The following is a 22,606-nucleotide window of genomic DNA, read 5'->3' on the forward strand; positions in this document are numbered from 1 at the left end:
CAGGAGCATACTGTTCCCCCCCCAGTGCCCAGACAGTCCTGCCACACGATTCCACCTCACAGGTCTCAAAACACTAACAACATTTCAGATCGCACAGCCTTTCGCTGAAGACTAAAAGCATGAGATGGTGCCTTTTTTTTTTTTTTAATAAGGAAGATAAAAGAAGTATGTCAGACTATGTGATTAGTGAGTCACAGTGAGCTGTCACAAACATGTCCACTCTGCTGTTTTTTGTTGATGTTATTTGGAGCAGCTCCTGACACACCCTGTGGGCCCTGTATACTCCTGGTGTTGACGGGCACAGCGCTCATGTGTTCTGCTGCTCTCATTATAAAACATGCCAAAACGCAGCTTGTTTCTTCAATGTAAACAAGTGAAGAAATGACAGCCCAAGTTCTAAGGCGTCTCGATTTCTGTGGAACTTCGTTCTGTTATCCAAAAGTTTAATTGGTTTAGAAACAAAACCTGAGTTGCTAGGTATAGCCCAAGTGCAACTCCATGGCTGATACCAGTTCACCACAGTAAACTGCAATCGTGCAAACTGAGCAGTGAACAACAGGAGCCTCGCAGAAGCACTGTCCCTGAACAAATACATCAGGCTCAGGCTGGGTGCGGTAGCTCATGCCTGTAATCCCAGCACTTTGGGAGTCCCAATGAGGGCAGATCACCTGAGGTCAGGAGTTTGAGAGCAGCTTGGCCAACATGGTGAAACCCCGTCTCTACTGAAAAAATACAAAAATTAGCCAGGTGTGGTGGTGCACAACTGTAGTCCCAGCTACTGGGGAGCCTGAGGCAGAAGAATTGCTTGAACCAGGGAGGTGGAGGTTGCAGTGAGCCAAGATCGCACCACTATACTCCAGCCTGGGTGACAGAACAAGACTCCATCTCCAAACAAACAAAAAAACAAAACAGTCAAACAAACAGAAAAACAAAAAAATATATATATCAGGCTTAGATCACATTTAACATTCTCTGCAAAGAATGGGCATGGAAATACCAAGTTCCTTTTACTAACTTGGAGAAAAAAATATGAATGGGAACTGCTGCTTCCACAAATACACCCATGCAAATTTAACCAGCCCCGGGGTGCTGCTGGGAGATGAGATTAGAGGGACTGACTTGAGTCACCTACAAACCTGAAGAAAATCTTCCATCTGCTGACAAAGTTCACCATCCCGCTGGATGTTTTCTTTTAGTGATTTTGTCCTGACAAACAACAAGTGCAGTTCTGCCTCTGTGTTCTCCAGGGATAATCTAAAAGAAGAAAGGGGAGAGTGGGCAGCTGGAACAAGGAAGTCATGTGTCATGTAGGTATATGAAATAAGACTAACTGTTGTTCAACCTTGGAAACAGAAGGGGAGAGCTACTGTGATGATATTTATGATCTATGATATTATGATGATCTAAATACCTACCCCTGTAGTATGTAGATCTTTTGCGTTTCCTCCTGCTTTAAGAGGTGATTTGTTTCTAAAGACATATACTGGCTGAAAGACAGCAGGCTGTAACTGTGCTCTTGATGGTGAGATCATCAAAACCATGGGACCTGTATACCTTTTCATGAACTAGCTCTGAACACCTTTATGCAATAAGCATTACAAACTAAATGCCAGCAGGATTCTGGGATTCATATGCTTTCCATGGGCCACTAAACACAAATATGAAACTCTAACCCACAAGAAGCAAGGCAATATATGTTGATAATTCTAACACTAAAGGTAACAGTGAGAGAACAGCAGATTCCATGTTGTTCACCACAGGTGGCCACAGCAAGCTGTTTATATTTTACAGAGAACTAAAACATAGCTAACAAATGTGCAACTTTTTTTTTTTTTTTTTTTGAGACAGTCTTCCTTTGTCACTCAGGTTGGATTGCAGTGGCCTGATTTTGGCTTACTGCAACCTCTGCCTCCTGGGTTCAAGCAGTTCTCATGCCTCAGCCTTCAGAGTAGCTGGGATTATAGGTGTGTGCCATCATGCCCAGCTTAATTTTTATATTTTTAGTAGAGATGGGGTTTCACCATGTTGGCCAGGCTGGTCTAAAACTCCTGAGCTCAAGTAATCTGCCCGCCTCGGCCTCCCAAAGTGCTAGGATTACAGGTGTGAGCCAGCAGGCCCAGCTGACTTTTATTTATTTTTTTTTAAAGAGACATTCTCACTCTGTTGCCCAAGCTGAAGTGCAGTGGCAAGATCATGGCTGCAGTGAGCCCAGTGAGACCTGTGGGCTCAGGTGATCCTCTCACCACAGGCTTTCAAGTAATTGGGATCACAGGTGTGCATCACCACGTGGACCCAGCTAATTTTTAAATTTTTTGTAGAGACAGGGTCTTACTATGTTGCCCAGTCTGGTCTCAAACTACCAGTCTCAAGCAATCTTCCTGCCTTGGCCTCCCAAAGTGCTGGGATCACAGGCATGAGCCACCACAGCCAGCCCTAATTCTGCAAATTAACGGTTGGATCGATTGCAATGCTTTTGTTATATACATCAAATCAAGATAGGCAGAATGTGGGCCTGGCACGGTAGCTCAGGCCTGTAATCCCAGCACTTTGGGAGGGTGGGGTGGGCAGATCACCTAAGGTCAGGAGTTCAAGACTAGCCTGGCCAACATGGCGAAACCCCGTCTCTACTAAAAATACAAAAAAATTAGCTGGGCATGGTGGCAGCTGCCTGTAGTCCCAGCTACTTGGGAGGCTGAGGCAGGAGAATCACTTGAACCTGGGAGGTGGAGATTGCAGTGAGCCAAGATTGCAACACTGCACTCCAGCCTGGGTAACACAGTGAGACTCTGTCTCAAAAAAACAAAAGATAGGCAGAATGTGAATGACGGTTCTGTTACCCAGAAAATTGAGTAGGCGAAACCTAAAACGCATGTGAAATTCATCAATTAGGACGCATTCATGCTTCCACTGGCAATTCAAATTTTTCTTTGTGCAACAAAGTTTTCCACCTTCACTGGTCACCGGCACGTATCTGAGACCTGTTTGTACTTCACTAGTGTATTTCACCTTGCATTTCAAATAAACAAGCTTGCTGAATGAGATTTTTCTAAGACAATATCTAGCTCCACTCCAGCTCTGACCAGAAATGCCATTTCAAAAATATAATGCTAATTTCTACCTATATATCTCTTAGGAACATTTTTATACTAATTAGAGTAAAAATGTTCCCACATAAATTTCTTTCGGTAATTCAAAACCAGAAAGGTTCTTATCTTATAAGATGTCCACTTTTTGGAGAATAATCTAGAGATCTATAAACATGAATTCTGAACTGTTTACACCTTTGAACTGATAATCCACTTTGGGAAAGATATGTAATCTGTGGTTAGATGGTCATAGACTCAGTAACTTTGAGGTACAGGCCAGTGGCAGGGCTGTGAACTATGGTTCATTTATTTATATGCATATGGTTCACAGATGTCATAGCTGGATACACTCACTCAAATAATAAGTATATGCTAGGAACTGGGTTGACATATGAAGCGGTGGCTGAACCCGCTCATGAGAACCAACTGCGGGTGTCTCTTCTTAATTTGTATTCAATAACATATGTCAGCAGCTTGACATCAGCCATGGTGACAGTATTTACAACACGGAAATCAGCAAATGCTACAAATCAGGACTTTTTTCTCCAACAGCTGGTTATTGAACATTTACCGTGGGATGCGTGGATATAATATAAATTTTAAAACACATATACAAAAGTCAAAATAGTATATACACACAGAGTCTAGCCACATTGAGTTACATATCTATATTAGGATCAGAAGCAAATTAGAGTGATGTAATTAGAGCCTTATGTTTGGCAGATACTTTGTATGTGCCTCTCTCTGTGAGTGACTAATTTAAAGTAAAATTGTTTCACAGCTCTTGGTATGGTTCCAAACTCTTTTAATGCAAAGGAAAATAAATGTACCATGTTAGATTCTACAAGGAAACAGTGAAATGTGGCCATGAAAGTTTGATTGATATATACCAACTCCCAGGGAAATAGGCGGTGTTGTTTAAGCTCTGTCTCTTGGGTGTGGAGGGATCTGAAATTCTTAATCCATAGTTTTAGTACTGATGATATTCATTAGAATAGACTGAAATAGTTTCTTTAGTTTACAAATAAAGATTTTTCAGAACCCCCAAATTCCAAAGGTGCACACACATCTGTGTTAAGCAAATGAAGGACAGTCTGAAAGTTCAATGAAACAAAACCTTTTAGAGTTCAAACTGGAATCTAAAAGTTTTAACTATTTATCAGTTTTCATAAAAAGGTAAAGAATCTTGAATTCTCACAATTCACTTGCTCACCTAGCAGTCTTCTGAACGTGATCCAATTTTTCTGAAAAGTTGAGAAGAATGGTGTCTTTCTTTTGGGCTTCCTGGAACAAAAGCAGAATTTCCTCTCACTATATTGATAAAGCTGGAAGGAAATAATTTTCTTAGGGCTTAAAGGAATCTTAGAATCACTGCTGCTGTTTTTAAACTTGACACATTCAAAGCATTTCACTGAGACATGAACTCTGATACTCTTAGTAAGATTCACTAGAACTCTCCTACTCTCAAGATACATTTAACTTGCCAAAGCAACTGATCTTGACACAAAATACAATTAATGAGCATTTGGCTGCAGCTTAGCAGGGCCCCTTGTTTCTGAAAGAATCCAACATATCCTGCTTAAATACCACCCAGACCTGTGAGCATGCCTTTCAATGAACGAGATACCTTCAGCTGTTAAACCAGTTTGCAAACAGAGTTTAATCAGAAGGTACAGGAGCCATGGCAATGTTTGGATTCTTCACCTGTTCAGAAGGTGAGAGGGAGGCAGGTGGGAAGGAAGCAATGACTGACCCAGGAGGTCTCCCCACACGGACAGAGACCAAATTACCCAGAGGGCCTGGACACTTGGATTCAAGAGAGCTTTGCCCGAATACTATCCATAACCCATGCTGGGCAAGGAACACATTTTCTTCTTTTGATGCCTGAAAATTAACCTTTCAATCAAGTCCCAAGTTAAACATGGCCCTTTTTCTTCTGAAGAATATAGTAATAATAGTGTGTATGGTTATTTATGGAGGGCTCACCATAGGCCAAACATTAAGATAAGCACTTTATGGAGTCAGCTCCTTCAGCACTCTCAATTACCTAGTTTTGGGGTAAGTTACCACTACTCTCACCATTAGATGAAGAAACTGAGGGTCTTCAGGTTTAAGTAACTTGCCTGAGGAAGTACAGCTAGCAAAGGACAGTCAAAATCTCCCAGTCTTGTCCTGTTCTGAAGCTCACATTCAAAACAAGACAGCACCATGGCTTCCTCCCCAGGTTAAAGCTACGACTATGGCACTGATGTCAAAATAACTGAGTGATTCAATGGAGGAAAAGAAAATCAGTTCGATTAGTTGAGATCATTTCAAAACAGAGACAACTGTCTTTGATTTTCCACTTTGTACCTCTCTCTTTTGGTGTTATAGAGACCCAGTCAAAAAAAAAAAAAAAAAGCAATGGCGAGAGTCAGATCCCAAACCCCGTGCTAGCAGCATGGCGCTCAAATGCATGGTTCACAGAGAAACACAGAAGTGATCTTTCCACACATAACTGGTCACAAATCTAGTCAATTCCACATCAGGAATATTTCAATCCTCCATCCTCTCTATTCTCTGTCCCTATGACCAGTACCCTCCCTCAACGCTCACCAAACAATTACAGCCAACTTCTGCAGAGGTATATTCCTATTTCTAGTTCTTTCTCTACTCTAACCCAGCCTCCATAGTGCCTTATTTGCCTAAAAACAAAAACAAAAGAGCTCCAGTCAAGCTATTACACTGTGCACAAACTCCTGTTGGTTCCCCACTGCTAAAGCATGAAATCCAAATTCCCCACCTTTGACAATTAAATCCTTCATAGCTGGCTTCACCAGCCTCTCTGCTTCACTCTCCCACTTGCCTTCGTCCTATAGCCCTGGGTGCAGTACAACTCAGGAATCTGCTAATGGTGCTTCTGCAAACAGAACTGTCTTGGAACTTGCCATGTCCTTTCCTAACCCTGCTTGACACTATCTTATGCCTGGGAAAAATTTCACTGCTTCCAAGGGGTATTCATACGCGTTCTCTAAGTCCTAATCATTTCCACATACCTGTGCAACAAAGTGCAGGAGATTCATCCCAGGTTTGTTTGCTTTTGTGTCTGCCAATTTGAGCAAAGAAGACAGTTTAAATCCTACTGCATTGCCGGCATACCCTCCCTAAAGAAGACAAATCAAAAAGAAAAAAATATGTATATATTTTATATATATATATATATATATACACACACACACACACAAACACCTTTAGATAGGCAAATAAGCTTGAAAACATAACATTACAATCGTTGGATTTTACTTACTGCATTCATGATATTCCCAGCCTGGAGCACCAAGTGTAATATAGAATGTAGCTCTTCACATGACATCAGTTCTATCAAAAAGAACACATCACACAGCATCTTAGAGAAGCCTTCAGCTTCAAATGCACAAAAGAGAGCTACCACATCCAAATTCAAGTGTGTCTGAAGCAAGCTGTGACCTTAAACTGTATATAAAACTGAACAAACAAAGCAATACATTCTATGGGATACCTAACACATCATTTGCTACCGGCAATCCATGTCATAGTGTTTACTTGGAAATCAAATAGGTATGATAGTTAAATAGCACAAAATAGTTCAATAATAAAAATTTCCAATTAGTGAGAAATGCAAAAACCTAATGCAAAGCAGTATCCCATGATATAGGAGTTAACTTCCCTCTCAGGAGTTATTTAATTTTTCCTTGTATATCCACTACTCTTTGAGTATGCAGTCTCTTTGAGACTGCATTTATGGAATATGAAAACAGCAAGCAACGTTTTGCTTAGTCAATGAGTTATGAAGAGATAAAAAAATAAACAAGCTGGGGTAACATGTAAATAACTTGCAAAGCACAAACCGCGAGGGCCCAGGCATCCAGGGAATCTTTTCATTTTATTTAAAGCTACACATTTCATTTGGATTGGCTGAAAGCTTTAGAAAGAAACTTATCATTGTAATAGATTGGTAAACTAGTTCTTTATTAACACCAAATCCTTTGTACACCCATGCAAAGAAACAAAATTAAAAATTTTTAATACATTTAGAAAAGTAAAAAGAAAACTTGATTATTAAAATTACACTATCAATAAATAATAAAGCATCACTGACATTTTAAGTTAATATTCTCCATTAAGTCTGATAATACTTTCAAAAAATTACAGTTGGATCACTGCCTATGTTGTGTTATCTAAGAAGGCCAGTTTCTGAAGGGTGACCAGATAAGAAATGTTTCTCCCATGCCCACAAGTTTGCATTGCTCAATATAAAAACATATTCTTCCAGAACAAACCTTCCAAAGTTGCTGCAATAGTGTTAGTATGGAAAAAAAATGTTAAAGGCCTCTCCACTGAAATTTTAAAAAATCTTTTTCCTTCTTAGTCTCCTCTCTAAAATGAAGAAAATATGATGGACCAAAGAGAAAAATTTTATCTCAAAATAGGTCAGAGCAAGTAAACGAAAAACCAAATAGGAATAAACAATTCTACAACAGTAACTAGAAATACAGAAAATGACCAAAAGGAAATCAGGCTGGCACTGACGCATGCTGAAAAGTGTGAGTGTCAGGAAGGGCCAGAGAATACAGCCGGGAGCTGAGAAGACACCAGCTGCAACTCCGCCGGGATTCTCAGTGCCAAGATGCCAGAAACCAAAGCTCCTACCCCTATGGAAGGAGATGGCAGGGCAGCTCTGAGAAAAGGCTGTCCAAGCTGGGCAGGCAAGAATGTAAAGAGTTGTCCAATAAATGAAAATGGCCTATCTGCTCCTCTCAAATTTAAATAGCTCAGCAGAAGTTGGAGTGTGGAGGAGTGGGAGATGACACCACAGAACAGAAACGTCAGGAACCCTGGCAGAAGAGTCACACGGGTGATCCCAGGAAAGGAGGTCTGCTTCTGGAAAGGCTGGGTCCCAGCCACCAACGGAGGCCATGACAGGGAGGAGAGAGGCAGCTGGGCCAGGGGCCTGGGCTTTGTGTACGTGCGTAGCCCACACCACATACCAACATACACAGAGAAAGCTCATCCAGGAGAGGAACAAGAGCAAGTGGTAACCAGCAAGGTTGACTCTGAAGCCTGAGATGAAAGCAACTCCCTTCCGTGGGAGGGTAATATGCAAATTAACATTCATTACAGGGGAAAAATGTCAATGGAAATAAACCTTAAGTGCATCCCTAGTAACATCTCATTTCCCTTTTAAGGGTATACCAGAAATTCAGGACTTTCCATGTCCAATTTCATTTGGCTTTTTAAAAAAAATGTTATCGAAATTAATAAAAAGAAATTCTGTGAAGGATCACATGTTGACTCACCTTTTATAGCAGTTCTTAAAACTGTGATATCTGTATATAGAGAAGAGCAAGAAGGTAGAAATTCCTTCTTTAGCACCATGGCTTCAATCCGAAGTGAATAGCTGAAAAATAAAAAAGTAAAACTGTAGAATCCGATGTCATTAGTTTAAAAATCTTACTGTGCGAAGACTAACGCCCAGCGGCTGTATCCTTACTTTGGCACCTGAATTAAGCCGTACAGAAAGGAATCTGCCAGAGACAGCTTGGACACGTCACCACTGAACGCTTTTAACTTCTTTACCTAAAAGACAAATGGGAAGGGGGGTAGATAAAATCACTTAAATTAAAGTTTAAGATTAATTTTTAAGATTAAAATTTAACATTATTTAAATTTCATCTTTGAATTCTTCTAAAAAAAATAGGATTTTAGTGCTAAATTCAAATTAATTTAGAAAAGACAAAAAAGGAAATCCTCCCATCTGCTATTTAGCTTTTTTAAAAGAAAAATACAAACTCACAAATTTGAAAGCAAAGTGTTAGTGTCACTTATGTAGCTACAGATATATAGTCTTGCATAAACAGGAGAGCTGGAGCCAGCAGAATCCTCAGGAAGGTTACAAAAGGGAGGGACTAAAAAGGAATCAGTTCTAAGGATGAAAATTTTCTGTAAGCAATAATCTGGAAATGAGATCATTGGGAGAAGAAATAAAAGACTGTAGAGTCCTTATAATATGGTTCTTTAAGTCATAAACGGAAAAAAAAAATCTTATTTGAGTATTTTGTATATAAAATACTTAGACTGAGTAAGATCTAACACAGATTTTCTTTCTGTGGCCAAATCCCACTTCACATATAATAGCTTTAAAGGAAGAGGCTACTGTATCTTCAGGTGAGTACATATCTGCTCTTCAGCAGGAAGACAAAAAGGAAAATTGCCTAAACAATGGGAAGATCATTGTTAAGACTGCCCCCAGGGACCCTGGCAGAAGAGTCGTACTGTGCATGCCTGGAAAGGAGGTCAGCTTCTGGAAAAGCAGGATTCCAGCCTGAAAAGACCAGGCAATAAAATAGTATGTACAGGATGCCATTTCTATAAATTTTTTAAAGAGGTAGCTATTAACCTCCAACCCTCCCATAAACACACCTACATACCCAGGAAAAAGATGAAAAAGCCCCACATCTCCAGGTAGTGACTCATGCCTGTAATCTCAGCTCTTTGGGAGACCAAGGCAGAAGGATCACTTGAGGCCAGGAGTTCAAGACTAGTCTGGGCAACATAGGGAAACTCCTCCCCCAAAAAGCCCCACATACACTAGGTGATAGGATTACAGTTGTCTGCTATTTTCCTCTGTTGCTCATTTTTATTTTCTAAGATATCTACAATGAACATGATTACTCTTTAAAAAATAAACTAAACTAAGTTTTTAAACACACAAACAATTACTCCTTCAACCGTAATACAGGAAAAAGAGAAGAGTTCTGACAATAGGTATATAGCCAAATAGCAAGTAGGTGAGAGTGGAGACGAAAGGAAAGTTTTCAAACAACATTAGATCATAAATCATGCCTTCCCCACACAGAACACTGGGCCATTCCCATGGCAAAACTACTTCTAAGTCCACTGTTAATAGAGAGTCATCCAACAAAATTCTTTATGGTAAGTAGTACCTTAATACTGTACAACCTATCTTTGCAGCTAACTGTTGCCAGTAAGTAGCTAATACTTCGTATTATTCTTTATAAAGCTTATTCTCTTCCACCCCCCTTGGTTATGATTAATAACATGATTTTAAGTTCCCTGCAAAATAGGAAATGACAATTCAAAAATATAAAGAAAGGAGTATTTGCAAAGATCCACAAACTGAAACAGCTACCTCAATTATTTGAAAATATAAAATGTAACACTTCGAGTTCACACCCTAGTATTAATTCTGACTCTTAAGACTATTTTCTTTATTTAGGACAGAAAATAGCCATTTGTATAACTGCATTTCCCTTACTGGTAGAGCCTCAAAGCGAATTGACCATTTGTAGCCTTATTAAATTTAAGGGCACACGGCACTTCTGGTTTAGCTAAGCCCAAATCGGTCCCTGGCTTCTGCGCTAAGAAACCTATACGGTGAATTCTAACCCCTTCAGAACTAGAGTTTAACAATTCACTATATATGGGCAGGGGCAGAGGGAGGTTGTATAAGACCATATATGTAGCATGTGTGAAGCCTCTGAAAATCACAGCATGGTTTTCAGTCTAAAGTGTAAGAACAGGTCATGCTAAGTAAACTTGGGAAATGTTTCTATTAAACATGTGCTAAACTGTAACTGAGCAATGATTACTCTCCTTCACTTACGTAAAAAGCTAAAAAAAATTTATGGACTTCAAGAGAAGGGTGATGGAAAGACCATATTTAATTTAAATGCCATGTATACAGTTCTTTGTTCAATTTCAAAATGAGATTTATGTTCTTTAAGAGGGATTATTGTATCTTCACAGTGGCAGGGAAGTAAAAAAGAAAGGTGAACAGACCCTATAATTATTATGCATTCTCATTACCAAAAAAACATTTATTAAACATGGTTAGGCATAATTTTGTGGGCTGAGCCAAGAGACACTCATTATGGCCCTGGTTGTGCCTGGTTGCTGTCGTAACAGTGAGAGCAGGCTCCTTGAGACTCTCACACTCCAAAGGGCACGCCTCCTTCATCCTATCTAATTCCAGTCACATGGCTTGAAATGGCAGGATTTCCCACAAACATACCCACCCAACAGAAGACCCACGAGCTTCCTGTCATTCCACTCCCAGCAGCCGAGTCAACGAAGAAGGTGGGAAAGAGATACTACAAATGTCCAGCAGAGGCAACTCAAGTTGCTTCAGGAGAACAGAAAGTTTCTACTATGTCTAGCACCAGCCCACAACAGAGGAAGGGCTGGTCAGGTGCAGTGGGGGGTTCCCTGGCTTGGGAACTCTGTGCTGGACAAGAACACCCTCCCAGACTTTCATTTCTGGGCCCACCTTCTTCCTCTGCAAGTGTGAACCGCACATTAGAGGAAAGATGAACAGACGTGCCAGATAAAAGATTTGTGGTAGAGGGCAGAGAAATTCTCAACAACAAATTAACCTTGGCTTTGGTTGGCTTGTCAGCTGAGAAGGCAGGAGAAAAGGGCTGTTTCCGTTTATATCTTTCAGCATGCTGATAAGATTACAGTATTATTCAAGTGACACTTATTCACACCAGTACTTTGTGATAGCAGAGGTGATGAAAAGGCTGGCAGGCCAGCAGTGCGAGGCGGGGTTTTGACAACCTTTGCCCTTCCTTCCTCCAAGGCAGGCAGTGGTGTGCGGCAGAAAGAACCACGCTGGGCTCAGCGGAATCAGGGCTCAAATCCACCCCACTGCTGTATCACCCAGCAATCGTGTGACACCAGACAAGGTATAACCAACCTGTGTGAGCCTCAGTTCCTCATTTGTAAAACCAGGAGTGTCTTACAAGATTGCCGCAAGGATTAAATGAAAAATACACAAAAGAATCATAGCTATGATTGATTTTTTATGTGCCAGGCACTAGGCTAAGCACTTTCAAAACATTATCTCATCTCACTTCATTCTGCCCTGTCCAGTCAGTGCCCGGTACACGGGGGCACTCAATAAAGGTTCAGTCCTTAATTGCGCTAAAAATGGGCACAGAATGTTACACGTAGGCTGAGAGCCACGTGGTTACGTGTCCACTTACGAATTTATTAGCATATTTCTGCCACATTCCTAAACCTCTCTTACTTGGCCCTGCCTCCTCCTTGGCCTCTTCCACATCCTCCAACCTCCATCCAGAGACCCAAAGACTCCAGGGTTGGCCCTGGGTCTGAGTGGTGCCAGGGGACACAAAAACAGTTTGTCCTTACAGTGGGCAGCAGTCAGGGCGCGGCTTTGGCTCTCCCCAGACCCCCTCCCGCAGCACAGATAGCCCGGAGTATTTAGGAAGGGGCTCCGTCCGGCCAGCTCTGGGGACTGTCAGGGTGTTCCTGCTGAAGGAAACTCCCAGTTGAGTTTGGAGGGTGTGGTGAGCTGAAGCCCAGAGTCAGTAATGTAAACAAGGAGGCGAAGTGTGACCAAGCGTGCCAGATATTCAGACTGAGGATGGCCCTGCAGCAGGAGGCTGCGGGGAGAAACAGCTGCTGCCTGGCTCAGTGGCTGGGAAGGCATTTCAGGGTTCCAGGCCAATACTTTGATTTCGGCAGGACCCCATCTCCCGGGTTAGCTAACTGGGGGTGACAGAGTCTCGGTGATCCAAGGCAGCGCCTGGGTGGGTTTTCATCACCTTGCCCTCAACAGTCTTCCTGTTGAATTCTATCCCCCACACAACCCAAAGATACAAAATTCTTTTACATATGAGGCTTGACAGCTTACTTGCTTCTTTGAAAAATCACTTTGCATTTTCTAATCACCTTTGAATTTTAAATGAGAAATGAAGATATTAAGAAAATGATATTCAGTTTCCCACCTCACCGCTGCGTGAAGCTGAGCTGCCAGCCTCCGTCGTGCCTAACTTTGATTTAGTTAGCAGTTCAAAGCTTTTCAGAGCACTTTCAACATGCACTGGCAAATCTGATCCTCACTTAACAACACGGTGAGGTCAGTTAGGAGTGGGCCCGCAGAGAGGTCCGAAAGCCTTGAGAACAGCCCAAGCAGGAATAAGGTTTGAAGAGCAAGTACATCGTTTTAAAACTCAAATTAATTAAAAACGATCTATCCTAACAAAGATTTTGGAACTCCTCTCCTTCACAGAAAAGATTAAGTACTGTTCAGTATGTACAATCCAGGGTAAGTTATGATTTAATGTACCTTTCCTTTAAGACTTCAAGACTCTACTACTAACATGAATAACTGCCACTAATTAATCTTGGCTTGGGTTAATTACACTTAATGTGCAAAGAGACAACTTGAGGGAGAGAGAGCGCCCAGGTTAATAGGAACACCTAGATATAACTACATCTCTAGTTACTCACTAAGATCCTAAATTTGGCATTGTGAGTTTGACACTAATCAATGTAAAACAAAAAATACAATTATATCTCTCTTGTTATTAATGACACTAAAGTAAAGCTACATAAATTATGTCTGGGAAGAAGAGTGGGAAAGGGGAGGGAGAAGTCAGAAGTGCCTGTGAAAAGGATAACATATTAAAAAGTCACCCTTACTTTTTACTTATAAAAGTTGGCCAGGTGCAGTGGCTCACGCCTGTAATCCCAACACTTTGGGACGCCATGGTGGGTGAATCACTTGAGGTCAAGAGTTCAAGACCAGCCTGAACAACATGGTGAAATCCCATCTCTAACAAAAGTTAGGCGGGGTGTGGTGGCATGCACCTGTAATCCCAGCTACTTCAGAAGCTGAGGCAGGAGAATTGCTTGAATCCGGGAGGTGGAGGTTGCAGTGAGCCGAGATCACTGCACTCTAGCCTGGGCGACAGAGCAAGACTGTCTCAAAAAAAAAAGTCATCCATTACTTTTACTTATAAAGCAAAAAACTTTGTAAGAGTCTATATTATTTAGGTATTTATAAGCATAGGCATTTGTGTAATTTCTTACTGAAATTTTTCAAGGAATTTTTTCCTTAGAAATAAAGGACAATATCAAAATTTTGGAAGGTTTTATACAACTGTTTTTCTGGGTTTTTTTTTCTATCAAGCTCCTAACCATTCAACAATGCAGTTAATTCAGTCAGTCCAAACAAAATAAATAACTTTATATAACGGTAGTATGTATTACTATCACAACAATTTCTGCCTTTGAGTTAATTATATAGACAACATTTTATTAACAGTTTACCTACCTCTCCAAAATTTTAGAGCATCTTTATTCAAAAATGATTGTTTTCATCTTATTTTTTAAAAGTATATGGATTATAAAATAACCTGGGTTTATACTATGCAAAGGTCATCTTTAGATGATAGAAAAGGAATCCTTTTCTTTGGATGATGAAAATTTATTGCGTTCCCATGCGCCAAGTGCCACGTTAGATGCATAACCAGGATTTCATCATCTTGACAATCCAATGAGGTCAGCCTCATTATCCTCCCTTTACACGTGAGGAAACTAGAGTTCACAGGAGTTAAGAACCTTGCTCTATTTTCTCAATTAAGGGAACAGCTCAAATCTGAATCTAGATTCTCTGACTCCATAAGCCATGTTCTTTCTACCAGGTCACTTTTGACTTTTATGTGAGAAAGCTCTGGCTCTGAGTTTTTTTTGAGACAGATTCTCACTCTGTCGCCCAGGCTGGAGTGCAGTGACATGATCTTGGCTCACTGCAAACTCCACCTTCCTTGTTCAGAAAATTGTCATACCCCAGCCTCCTGAGTAGCTGGGATTACAAGTGCCTGCCACCACACCGGGCTAATTTTTGTATTTTTGGTAGAGACAGAGTTTCATCATGTTGGCCAGACTAGTCTCAAACTCCTGACCTCAGGTGATTCACCTGCCTCTGCCTCCCAAAGTACTGGGATAACAGGCACGAGCCACCGCTCCTGGCCTTCCATGTGAGCTTTGACATGCTTACAAATACTAAGTTTTTATGATCACTCCTAACATCTACAACTCATGCGCTGAATTTCTTACCTCTTCTGACTCTGGCAAGAACTTGAGAAATTCTCGCAAGGTCTCCGATCCATAATGCTCACTTTTTCCTTGATGAATATCTTCTACAATGGACCGAGGAGACCTTGAAACGACAACGAATCACATTCCGTTTCCTGTTTGCTAGAGTGCCAACAGAGCTGCAAGCCAGTGGAAATCAAATATCCACCCTTCTTCCCACCCACCTCCTTCCCGGTCTGGCTGGCAGTTTTGTGTGAGTGCTCAGAACAGCCCCACTGCCTCAAAACAGGGAACCCCAACACTCTGCTCAAGGGCCCTTCACCCAGACCACCATCCTCGGGCATCCCAAAAAGGCTGAAAGCATCAACAACCACGGGGAGTCTCTTCTGTTGCGAGAAAAATAATCCCCTTTGGTCTCACTGAAACCCCTGCATAACCTTCTCCTTACACTTCAGAACACAAAACTCCAACCACTATTTGACTCATCAGCCCAACCTCCACTGAAGGGGCGACACTAAAGGTGACTCTAAAGGTGTCCCTGATGGGACAGGCTTGAACGGATGCCCTGGGGCAATTCTCCATATACTTCAAGCTACCATGTTATGTTTCCCTGAAGGAAAACAGCAGAAAGTGACAGTCACTTCCAGACTCATCAAGCCATGCTTCTAAGAAGGATTTGAAGGTGTGAGGGATTTGAATTTCAGCTCAGTCACCCCCACAGACTTTGATACTGACAGCAGGGATATGACTAAAGCGTGCAAAATCTTACTTCTTAAATTGCTTAAGAAATATCCCAATGTTCATGCTCCGTTTTGCGTCCAAAATAGTAATCTGGAAAAAAAAATCAGGACACATAAGATTACTAAATTCAAATAAAAAGAGATGGAGAAAGTCGATAATTAAAACCGATCAAAATGCAACACTAATTTATCAGAGAACAATTCCCAATGTATAAATCTGGTGATTAACAGATATTCTTAACATAGTTTTAAAAATATTAAAAGATTATCATCTCCCCAAGCTTTCTACAGTGATATTATATTTCCCCTTAAATGTAATAATAAAACATACCTATTTTAATATTATATAACTTTTAATATACAGATGGTCCCGACCTATGATGGTTCAACTTATGATTTTTCAAGTTTACTGTGGGCTTAGTGGGATATCAAATGCATTTTCTTTTTTTTTTTTGAGACAGAGTCTCACTCTGTTGCCCAGGCTAGAGTGCAGTAACATCATCACAGCTCACTGCAACCTCTGCCTACCAGGTCCAAGTGATTCTCCTGTCTCAGCTTCCGGAGGGCAGCTGGGATTACAGGCATGCACCACCATGCCTGGCTAAATTTTGTATGTTTTGTAGAGATGGAGTTTCACCATGTTGTCCAGGTTGGTCTTGAACTATTGATCTCAAGTGATCCACCTGCCTCGGCCTCTCAAAGTGCTGAGATTACTGCCGTGGGTCACCGTGCCCAGCCACATTTTCAACTTACAACATTTTTGACTTACAATGGGTTTTTAGGATGCAGCCCCATCATAAGCTGAGAAGTATCTGTAAAGTCAGTCATCCTTTAGTACCACAGGGGATGAGTTCCAGGACCCCTGAGGATACCAAAATCTGAGGATGCTCAAGTCTCATATAAAATTGCATGTAAGTCTCATATAAAATTTTGCATATAATCTATGTACAACCTCCTGCATATTTTAAACCATCTCTAGATTACTTGTCATACCTAATACAATGTAAATTATGTTATGTAAGTGGTTGTTATACTGTATTTGTAAGTTTGTATTATTTTTTATTGTTGTATTGTTATTTTATATTTTTTTCTGAATATTTTTGATTCGTGGTTGGTTGAATTTGAGGATGCAGAATCTGCAGTCATGGAGGGAGGACTGTAAATACATACTTTAAATGTTTTTAATTTAGTAATTTCCTCTTAGAATAATATTGCCCACATTTAAAAGCCCCAATTTGGAAATGGATGTCTTGGCCTAACAAGAATCACGAGAGATTTGAACTGAGAAAATAAAAAACCACTCTGAAGATATGGCAGATTGAGTCCCAACCCTGATTTACGGATGTAAAAGAACCAATAAAGTCATATTTCAGAAACATCATTAAATTTTTTTCTAAAAGAAAAATTTCATTTCATTCAAAAAGTTTACATATGTCCAGTAGATCTTTTAGGAGGGAGTAAGGTAGTGTCCCACATTTTATTTACTCAAAATATTCAAAAGAAAAATCTTGTGCTGTATACATTTCCCCAAGGCTAAGATACTTTTTTGTTTGTTTTTTTGTTTTTGCATTTTCCTGATCTCTGGAATCAGGATGTCTTACAATACAGGGAATCTTTTTATTTAATGAAATAGGGGATAGCTTTTCTGTCAAAACCAGATTTGGGCTGCAGCAGGTTTTCACTGATCAAAATTTATAATTTTAGGTGGCTTTATCAGACTAGAAATTAGAACTTTTTTTTTGGCTGTTAAATACAGAAGCCATTTCTGTCTCTGGATGCAAACATCCAGGCTGCGTGGAGGAAAGATAACCTGAAAACTGCTGCATTTTTTTCCCATTTGTTTTTTGGTAAAGGGAGACTAGCTAAAATAGGAATGTTACAGTGCTCTTCCTTTCCAAATGTATGTGATTCATTTTGAACAAAAGAGAATCAGGTTTCAGACTAAATTCCTGATCTCTGGGTCTGCTTCTGAGTTTATAACCAGCAGCAAGACTGTTAACCAACGTTAATGTCACTTCCTGGCTATAAGGTTAAATTTTTACAAGAGTATGGTTGCCTTCTTTTGAAGACCAATCTTTAACAATCACATTATTTACTAACCTCGGGGTTTATTTCATGTTAACACAATCACCTGCCAGCCATAAAATAAACTCCCAAGCTGAAAGGGTAGCCTCCTTATTGGAATCCTATCTAGGGACTGCAGTTCAAGTTCAGTGTAAAGGGAGGAGAGGGGAAGAGAAAAAAGAAAGGGTGAGAATAAAATCTGTCAAACTCAACACCCTTTAAAAGCTCATACCAAAAAAGGAATCTCCATTTATTAAGACAGAAAACTGGGTTTCTTATAATTCATAAATTAAAAGGCCATGCATAAAAATCTGTATATTGATATAGTTACACAGCACGTTCAAAGAATTTCCTCTGCATTCACCTAGGATGGATAAATGAAACAACTTGTTTCGTATTCCTTTCACAGAAGTGCCACCTTCCGCTACATTCAACCCTTGACTGCAGTGCTCTCCCACACCCCACATGAACCAAGCCCCACACTCATCCTGTTCACTCCTCAACCCTCTGGGACTCTCTTCACTCAGCCTAGATCCAGAGACATTGCTGCTGGAAAGAAAATGAGCCTCATAGACATCATTTTATGACTTTCCTAGAGCAGTGTTGAACTGATAGGCTAGCCTGGTTCTCTTTGACTCCTTTTCACTCTAGTGTCTGTGGGTTTCCATATTACTGGGCTTCCTATAGAGACATAGCAAATGTTCCCTACCAGCATGGTGCTTGCATTGTGAGTTTTCTCCAGGAATGGGGGCAGATGTGTAAGAAGCTGTATGTGTGCCTGGCCAAGTCCCTTGGTGACCCCAGAGCTGTATCTGAGAGATGATGGATGGGAATCATGTTCTCACTAGGCAAGAGAGCCTCCAGGGGCCTGAGCCCTGGCCCTACAGGAGCGGCCCTACAGGAGCAGCCCACAGTGCCCCAACCCAGGGGCAGCCCAGCTGTGGAAGCAGGCATCTCTACAGCTCAAGCTGTGTTTCAGAAACGAAGAGAATTCGGTGATATTCCTAAGGGAAAACCTGGGCTGGCTGTGACTGAGCACCTTACAGAAAAAACAGAGCCCAGTACTTCACCCAAACAACATTAAAATGAGACAACTGATACCATTCAGGGACAGTCCCACTGGCTCCTGGCATCCTCAGATTTGCCTAGTGCCTGAGGAGTCTCTTTCTCCACTTTATCGCATTTGGTCCTTGCAAAGCAGTGTTATAAGAGTGACTGTTGAAGTCCTTTAAAGAGGGTTATCACTACACATGTAAATTAGCTTATCTCACTTCCCAAATGCTTGCTGTCTCAAAGCTGGGCCATTCAGAAACAAAGCCGGGTCGGGTTGGGTGGTGTTTTGGAATCATTCAGAGCAGTGGAATCTGCACAGGGGATCCCAGTGGGACTCACTGGCTGCACACGCTGACAAATCAGAGGCAAGAAACTGCCCAAAGAATAGGGATAAACAAACCCAGCCAATGAGCAAACTGCATCATCCCCTCCTTCCCACCAGCTCCAATCAACAGGCCACACCAGGACATGCAGGCAGGACGGCCACAGAAGTCAGTGCCACGGGTACAGTCAGCATACTGCAGAGTCCGTTAGCTCTTCCCCCAAAAGTCCTACCAAAGAGTGGCAAACAAGGCAGCTAGAAATATAAGGTAATGAGGTAATTAATGCACTCAACTCATTTCAAGGATTTCTTACTAGGATGAGAAGGGGGCCTGGGCTCTACTCACAGTTTCCCCGCAACTGCCAGGGGGCCAGGGTTGTGCTGATACCCACTGAAACAGTCAGCAGCGCTATGCCACTCAGTGAGGCGTGTGAATGGCTACACCACCACTCCTGCTAAAACCTCCAAATCAGCTCTCCTAGTTTATTCTACCACAACTTTTGTAGTTTCAATTCACTTCATGAATCCACTACGAAATCTGCCTCCCATATCCTTTGAACGAAGAAGAATTTTTTTTTCAGTTGTGGTAAAATACAAATAACAATTACCATCATAACTTTTTTTTTTTTTTTTTAAGAGACAGGGTCTTGCTCTGTCACCTAGGCTGGAGTGTGGTGGTGTGATCATAGCTCACTGCAGCCTCAAACTCCTGGGCTCACACAATCCTTCTGCATCAGCCTCCTGAGTAGCTGGGACTATGGGTGTATGCTATGATACCTGGATAAAATAAGACTTTTTTTTTGTGGAGATGAGGTCTCACTATGTTGCCCAGGCTAGTGTTGAATTCCTGGCCTCAAGCTATCCTCCTGTCTTGGCCTCCAGAAGTGCTGAGATTACAGGTTTGAGCCACTGTGCCTGGTCCATAACCATTTTCTTCTTATTATTCCTATTACTGAGACAAGGTTTTGCTCTGCTGCCCAGGCTGGAGTGCAGTGGCACTATCTCGGCTCACTGCAACCTCCACCACCCGGGCTCCAGCACTCCTGCATCAGCCTCCCATGTAACGGGACTATAGGCACAAGCCACCATGTCTGGCTAATTTTTAAGTTTTTTGTAGAGATGGGAGTCTCACTAAATTGCCCAGGCTCCATAACAATTTTTAAGAATACAGTTCAGTGACATTAAATACATCCACGTTGTTGTATAACCATCACCACCATCCATCCCCAGAGCACTTCATCTTGCAAAACTGAGACTTTGTACCCACTAAACAATTAACTCTCAGCCCAGTGCGGTGGCTCACACCTGTAATCCCAGCACATTGGGATGCTGAGGTGGGCAAATCACTTGAGGTCAGGAGTTCGAGTCCAGCCTGGCCAACAAGATGAAACCCTCTCTCTACTAAAAAATACAAAAAAATTAGCTGGGCGTGGTGGCATGTGCATGTAGCCCCAGCTACTTAGGAGGCTGAGGCAGAAGAATTGCCAGGAGGCAGCGGTTGCAGTGAGCTGAGATCATGCCACTGCACTCCAGCCTGGGTGACAGAGGGAGACTCCATCTCAAAACAACAACAACAAAAAAAAACAATTAACTCTCCATTCCCCCACTCATTACCTGGCAACCACCATTCTACTTTCTGTCTCTATAAATCTGGCTACTTTAGGTACTTCCTATGATGGAATCATATAGTATTTGTCCTTTGTGATTGGCTTATTTAGCATAATGTCCTCAAGGTGAAGGTAGAAACTTTTAAACCAGTTTTGTTTTTATGTCAAAGGGGGCTTCTTTACCTACTTAAGTAACACTACATAGTGGCTATTTCCATCCCACTTCAAGTCCTGAAAAACAAAAATGTAAAGATCTTCCTCTATCCTCCAATATGGACCTAGCTTTCGGGTTTTGATTGTTTTTCATTTTCTTTTTCATGTTTAGTTGGCTGTCAATTGGAAATTGTTATTTCCCCCAACTTTGGGGGAAAAAAATGAAAACCCAGTTGAAGCACATTTTTTCCCAAATGTATTTGAAATGCTCTCTCTAGTTCTATGGTTCTGGATTGTGAGCAATCCTGAAATTCTAGAACATACTGGCATCATAACAAAAGGTGAGAATGACTGACAGCTGAATTACAGCGTGGGAGAATAAAATATTTAATATTACTTGTCATAAATTTAGAAAAACCAGTCTTCCTTCCATCCTTCCCTTCTCTCTGTCTCTCTCTGTCTGTCTGTCTGTCTCTCTCTCTCTCCTCTGTGGTCTTCTTTTTCTAATTAGCCATTTTATTTATTTCCTAGACGGTCAATGTTATATGGCTGCAGACATCATAGTGAATGACCTCAGGTGTTTCAATATCTATGTTTTCTTTGTGAGCCCCAATTTTGATCTGTTGATGCCTCATAAGCTGATCCCTTTGTGCTTTTGGTTCAGTTCTGTCCAGTTCAGTAACCTTTTGTTTCCTTTGGAAGATACCAAATGGCTAAGATATAGCCTTCCCTTTAAGAGCTGGTCAAACTGTAGAGGGAGACACACACCCTCAGCTAACACTGGTGGAAGGCTCCCAGGAGGCCTGAGGAATGTCAGTAATAGAGGGTCAGGAGCTACAGGGCTTCTAAGGGGATGGGATCAGCAACTCTGAGAAGAAGATGAGTTTAAGCTGAATCTCTCTGTTCTCATCCCCAGCAATATGTCTTTATTTCTAATTGCTTTATTACGGTTTAATTATTATTATACTATCATATCTACAGTCTCTTAGAGTTAATTTTTAGTTAACAAAGATACAAGGATAGTAACATTTCATAACTTCCCATACTAAATGTCTTTTTTTCTTTTTTTTTTTTTGAGACAGAGTCTCACTCTGTTGCCCAAGCTAGAGCATAGTGGCTCGATCTCTGCTCACTGCAACCTCCCCCACCCACATTCAAGCGATTCTCATCCCTCAGCTTCCTGAGGGCCTGGGATTACAGGCATGTAACATCATGCCGGCCTAATGTTTGTATTTTTAGTAGAGACAGGGTTTCACCATGTTGGCCAGGCTGGTCTCGAACTCCTGGCCTCAAGTGATCTGCCTGCCTCAGCTTCCCACAGTGCTGGGACTACAGGTGTGAGCCACCGTGCCCATCCCCATACTAGATGTTCTAACTCACTATTTAAATGTTGTTCTTTCTAAGTTCAGCCATTCTCCCATCTTCCATATCTTGCAGCAAATTTCTTGCTTGCAAGTACAATGGAACTTATTAGTAATGATGTGTAAGGCTTTAAAGTATAAACCAATCACATAATGTCAGGCTGTTTCTGTAGGAGGTTATGATATTTCAAGGGTCATAGTCTGTGCCTGGGCAAGTTTGAACCTCCAGAATGGCAGCCTGTGTTGTAATGTGGTGATGCTGTGGCTCCGGGCTCAGGAGCAGTGCTTCTGCTGAACAGGCTGAGGAGGGAATTCTGCAGTCCACACAGACAGATGG

At 41.4% G+C, this 22,606-nt stretch overlaps 1 protein-coding gene across 5 annotated transcripts in view; it reads right to left on the minus strand.

Moving 5' to 3' along the window:
- The window catches only part of LOC105463494 (FH2 domain containing 1), a 54,925-nt gene that overhangs the window by 10,542 nt on the left and 21,777 nt on the right, over positions 1-22,606 (minus strand). For all 5 annotated transcript variants that reach the window (XM_011710613.2, XM_011710612.3, XM_011710611.2 and 2 more), the window contains exons 3-10: positions 15,739-15,800; positions 14,991-15,093; positions 8,596-8,681; positions 8,402-8,502; positions 6,373-6,443; positions 6,122-6,229; positions 4,300-4,370; positions 1,137-1,254 (exon numbers count right to left, since the gene is read on the minus strand). In XM_011710613.2, the coding sequence (XP_011708915.2) occupies positions 1,137-1,254; positions 4,300-4,370; positions 6,122-6,229; positions 6,373-6,443; positions 8,402-8,502; positions 8,596-8,681; positions 14,991-15,093; positions 15,739-15,800 (720 nt within the window). The remainder of the gene's footprint in view (positions 1-1,136; positions 1,255-4,299; positions 4,371-6,121; positions 6,230-6,372; positions 6,444-8,401; positions 8,503-8,595; positions 8,682-14,990; positions 15,094-15,738; positions 15,801-22,606) is intronic.

The sequence above is a fragment of the Macaca nemestrina genome, chromosome 3 (assembly GCF_043159975.1).
Source record: "Macaca nemestrina isolate mMacNem1 chromosome 3, mMacNem.hap1, whole genome shotgun sequence".
Classification (NCBI taxonomy): domain Eukaryota; kingdom Metazoa; phylum Chordata; class Mammalia; order Primates; family Cercopithecidae; genus Macaca; species Macaca nemestrina.